This window comes from Mauremys reevesii, linkage group 13 (genome assembly GCF_016161935.1).
Source record: "Mauremys reevesii isolate NIE-2019 linkage group 13, ASM1616193v1, whole genome shotgun sequence".
Lineage (NCBI taxonomy): Eukaryota > Metazoa > Chordata > Testudines > Geoemydidae > Mauremys > Mauremys reevesii.
Window position 1 is genome coordinate 16,214,143 of NC_052635.1, and position 4,472 is coordinate 16,218,614.

The window sequence follows — 4,472 nt, forward strand, 5'->3', positions numbered from 1 at the left end:
GGAAAAACCGTTTGGAAGGTTCGACTCCTAGCAGAGCCCTTGCTGGAGTTGAGGTGATCTCTGGTTATCTTATGAGCATGCATATAGGTTCTTTTGTTATTTTAATATGTTTTCTCTGTAAAGCTTTCAGCTTAAGAGTAAACGTTCTTGCTTGGAAAGAATTGCATGATAACATATAGCTGGGCGGGGGGGGGAATGAATCCACTTGTAGGCTTGGAAGAGAAAAGAAAGCACAGACGTAGGCCTGCTAAGGCTTACTGAGGAAATCAGAAGGTAGGCAGGGCTCAAAGCCCTCTGGTAAAGAGGGAGAGACATGAGTCTCTACCCCGGAGAGGTGACAACTGAGGAACTGAGAGCGTAGAGTGGGTGCCCTTGGTGGAACAAAAGGGGGGAAATATAGATGAAGTTGCCCTGAATGGTGACAGAATGACCTGGGCCAACCAGACTGTGGTCACTGAGTTAATTCTCCTAGGGTTCTCCAATCTCCCCCAGCTCCGATGCCTGCTCTTTGCAGTATTCCTGGCTGCTTACGTGATAACCCTGATGGGTAACATTCTCATCATGCTCATCACAACAGCGGATCCTGCTCTTCATAGTCCGATGTACTTCTTCCTCCGGAACTTGTCCTGCCTGGAGATCTGTTTCACCTCAGTCATCGTCCCTAAGCTGCTGGCGAACCTCCTGTCTGCCAATCAAACCATCTCCTTCCATGGCTGCATCTTGCAGATGTATTTCTTCTTCTTCTTTGGCAGCACAGAGTGCTTCCTCCTGGCCGCCATGGCCTACGACCGCTATGTGGCAATATGCAACCCGCTGCGCTATACAGTCGTCATGAACAGGAGGATTTGCATCCAGCTGGCAGTGACTTCATGGGTCTCAGGGATTCCTGTAGGGACAGTGCAGACAGCTTGGCTGTTCAGTTTCCCCTTCTGTGGTCCCACTGAAATCAACCACTTCTTCTGTGACAGCCCCCCAGTGTTGAAACTGGTGTGTGGGGACACCTACCTTTTTGAGATGTATGCTGTGACTGGCACCATTGTAATTGTATTGTTCCCCTTCATCCTCATCCTGGTCTCCTACATCTGCATCATCTCCACCATCCTGAGGATACCCTCGGCTGCAGGCAGACTCAAGACCTTCTCCACCTGCTCCTCTCACCTCATGGTGGTGACTCTGTTCTACAGCACAGCTGGCTTGACCTATTTCCGACCTAAATCCAGCTACTCTCCAGACACCAAGAAGCTGCTCTCTCTCTCCTACACGGTCTTTACACCCATGTTAAACCCCATCATCTACAGCCTGAGGAACAAAGAGGTGAAGGGGGCCCTCAGGAAAATGCTGGGCTGGCAAATATATTCAAGGCAATTGTGATTTTTTTTCTCCCCAGGCAGGTGAATGTTTCAGATAACTCAAAGGCTGTTACCATGTGGCCTTTGGTATCGTACATGGAGAGAATACAGATCTCAAACTGTATTGTTTTTGTTGGGACTTTCAAAAGTGTATCGGGGGTCAACAGGAGATAGGTCCCCAAATTCCTTACGTCCATTGCAAATCCTACACTTAGTTTTAATATAAATACATCACGCATCATGGATCCAATTTGAATGGACATTTGGGTGCCCAAGTCTCTTAGTCCCCTTTAAAAACCTCAGCTTATATTTTAAACAAGGACCATGAATGGGAGTCTGAGCTCAGATACACCTCTGAATATCTAGAGTAATTCCAGATTTATACTGCTCAAAATGAGATGAGAATGAAGCTTCTTCTTTCCTGGTGTACCTGTAAAGTGTCCATGTGATGTTTTTTCCCATGACCATATCTTGTTTCTCTCTTCTACATGAGCTCTCTGCTGGCTTCCAGGTTGATTCTAAGATGACCGTTTTGACATGTGGGCTGGAAGTTAGGCATCCAGCTCTGACTGAGTTCCAAGGGTATTTAGGCACCTTACTCCTTTAACCAACTCAGATTCCCTGCCATAAAACGCTATCTAATAGATCCATAGGTTACCCTCTGCCACAGTTAAAGTCAGTGGAAGTAACGGAGCTGGAGCCTCATTGGTCTATGGGAGGAGGCTTTTTGTCAGCTGATACTCCCAGCTGTTGTGTTCTATAGAAACAGGAACAACAGCTCTTTTATCCCCTTACCTTTAACTGACTTCCTCCAGTTTGGACCCAGTTTCTCCTCACTGAAGACTCTAATAACCTCTTTATAGCTAAATACAATTGATGCTGCCTTTACTCTCATCCTTCCTGATGTGCCAGCTGCCCTGAGCAATATAGACACTTTGCTCACTGCTCTATCTCTTCGTTGGCTTCCCTGCCACTGCACATTCCTTCTAAGCCTCTATCTTCTTCTTTACTTAAATTATTATTATTAATCATAATAATTCATGTCTGCAATGATCATACAAGTCTGGGCCTAATCCAATGAGTAATTCTCGTTCAAATGAATAATTTTCCCATTAAGGATTTTTTTTTTGAGTGACATAAACTCCAACTTTGAAAGATCAGGCTTTAAGCCTCTGACATTGAAGAACTATATCTGAGAGCAGCGATTCTTTAGTGACTAATCCTGCAAATGTTGCCACTCATTTGGTAGCAAGAGTGGTCACATTTCATTCTATGGGGCTAGGCACTGTAGCAAAGTGGATGGCTGGAATTCTGAAAGGATCCTGATGGGTTTATGTGCCCTGATCCCATCGATTGGTCAGTGCAGAACAATGCATACAAAAATAGTGTGTATAGACCAAACCTATTGTGACACATGCCTAGATGAGAAAGAAAGTGAGGACTTTTAAACAAGTTAAAAAAAAGATGAAATACATTTATTTTAACTCCAAATTGCTTTATCTGACTATTCTCCAGCTGTTTCCCCAAACTGTCCTCCAGATGAAGATAAGAACATAAGAGTGGCCATACTGGGTCAGACCAAAGGTCCATCTATCCCAGTATTCTGTCTTCCGACAGTGGTCAATGCCAGGTGCCCCAGAGGGAATGAACAGAACAGGCAATCATCAAGTGAGCCATCGCCTGTTGCCCATTCCCATCTTCTGGCAAACAGAGGCTAGGGACACCATCCCGGTCCATCCTGGCTAATAGCCATTGATGGACCTATCCTCCATGAACTTATCTAGTTCTTTTTTTAACCTTGTTATAGTCTTGGCCTTCACAACAGCCTCTGGCAAGGAGTTCCACAGGTTGACTGTGCGTTGTGTGAAAAAATACTTCCCTTTGTTTTAAACCCATTGCCTAACAGTAAGCATGCCAACTTTTAGGTGGACAGGAAAGTTTATCCCTCTCCTGCCTCCAAAAATGGCAGTGTGTGATCTCAATCTCCAGATGATGGAAACTGAAAATAAGTGGAGCTGCCCTGAGCTACACAGCTAAGAATTAGGCTCCTTGTACATTTAGACAGAGATTTTCACAGGCACCAGATGGAGTCAGGCAACCAGGTCTCATTGACTTTCAATGGGAGTTGGATGACACATTCCCTTAGGTACCTTTGAAAACTGATTTGCTTCAGCGATGCAGTCACTGATGGTTTGTCTGGAGTGGACCAGTGGAGAGTGTCCTGGATGGGAGCCAGAGGCCCTGAGTTATTCCCTCCTGTTTTAAATTAATTATAGCTTTTCCTGCCCTGAAACATTTTCCATTGGGAAATGCTGATTTGACAGAATCAAATTATTCTACAGGAATATATTGATTCTGTCTAAGGTTTCAATGGTAATAAGGCAGGCTTGCTCTGAATCTGCTTCTCTGGTTTCCCACCAGCCTATCCACCTCCCAAGAATTTCCAAACAGAAATTTCAGGTCCTGCCCAGCTCTTTGTGTAGCTGTTAAGTTAGGGTAGCGAATTTATCCTGAACTGGTAATTTCTTTCTTGTTAAGGGATTATGCTGACTTCATGTCGAACCTATAACAACTCCCACATCCCGCCCCACTTGTTGTTATTGTTATTTCTTTGTATCACCATAATAGGTTGAGGCCCTAGCCCGTGACCAGGACCCCATTGTGCTAGGTATTGTACAAGCTCAGAACAAAAAAAATCTTACAATATAAGACAAGCAACAACAGCTGGAGACAGAGAGACAAAAGGAGGAGTGCAAGGAAACAATGAGACAATGAGATTTGTTCCATCAGCTGGTCTCTTTTAATTTGTTTTTTAATTATTCATTTGATGGGGAAAAAAATATCTATTTTGTGTTTTATTTCATGTTTTCATTTTTACTGCTCTTCATGATGATTAGTCCTTGGTCTTCAGCAGGAGCGGCTCTAGGCATCAGCAAAGGAAGCACCTGCTTGGGGCAGCCCATTTGCAGGGATCTAGCATGGGAGCTGAGAACCAACAGGGGGCTCTGGGAGCCGTAGTTCCTTAGTTAGCTCCCTGCCTATAGAGCCAGCCCTGGAGCAGGGAAAGAACTACATTTCCCAGCATTCCCTTGGCCACTACCAACTGGAAAGGAAGGAGGGGGA

At 44.8% G+C, this 4,472-nt stretch overlaps 1 protein-coding gene across 1 annotated transcript; it reads left to right on the plus strand.

Annotated features, from left to right (window-relative positions):
* Positions 1–426: 426 nt before the first annotated feature.
* LOC120380595 (olfactory receptor 10A2-like) lies at positions 427–1,371 on the plus strand. The gene has a single exon (XM_039498430.1). It carries the CDS (start codon positions 427–429, stop codon positions 1,369–1,371), a length of 945 nt encoding a protein of 314 aa, XP_039354364.1.
* Positions 1,372–4,472: the final 3,101 nt, after the last annotated feature.

Bases quoted from the DNA above. Each gene is read 5' to 3' on its own strand.
- LOC120380595 (XM_039498430.1), top strand. From the start codon at position 427: ATGACCTGGGCCAACCAGACTGTGGTCACTGAGTTAATTCTCCTAGGG.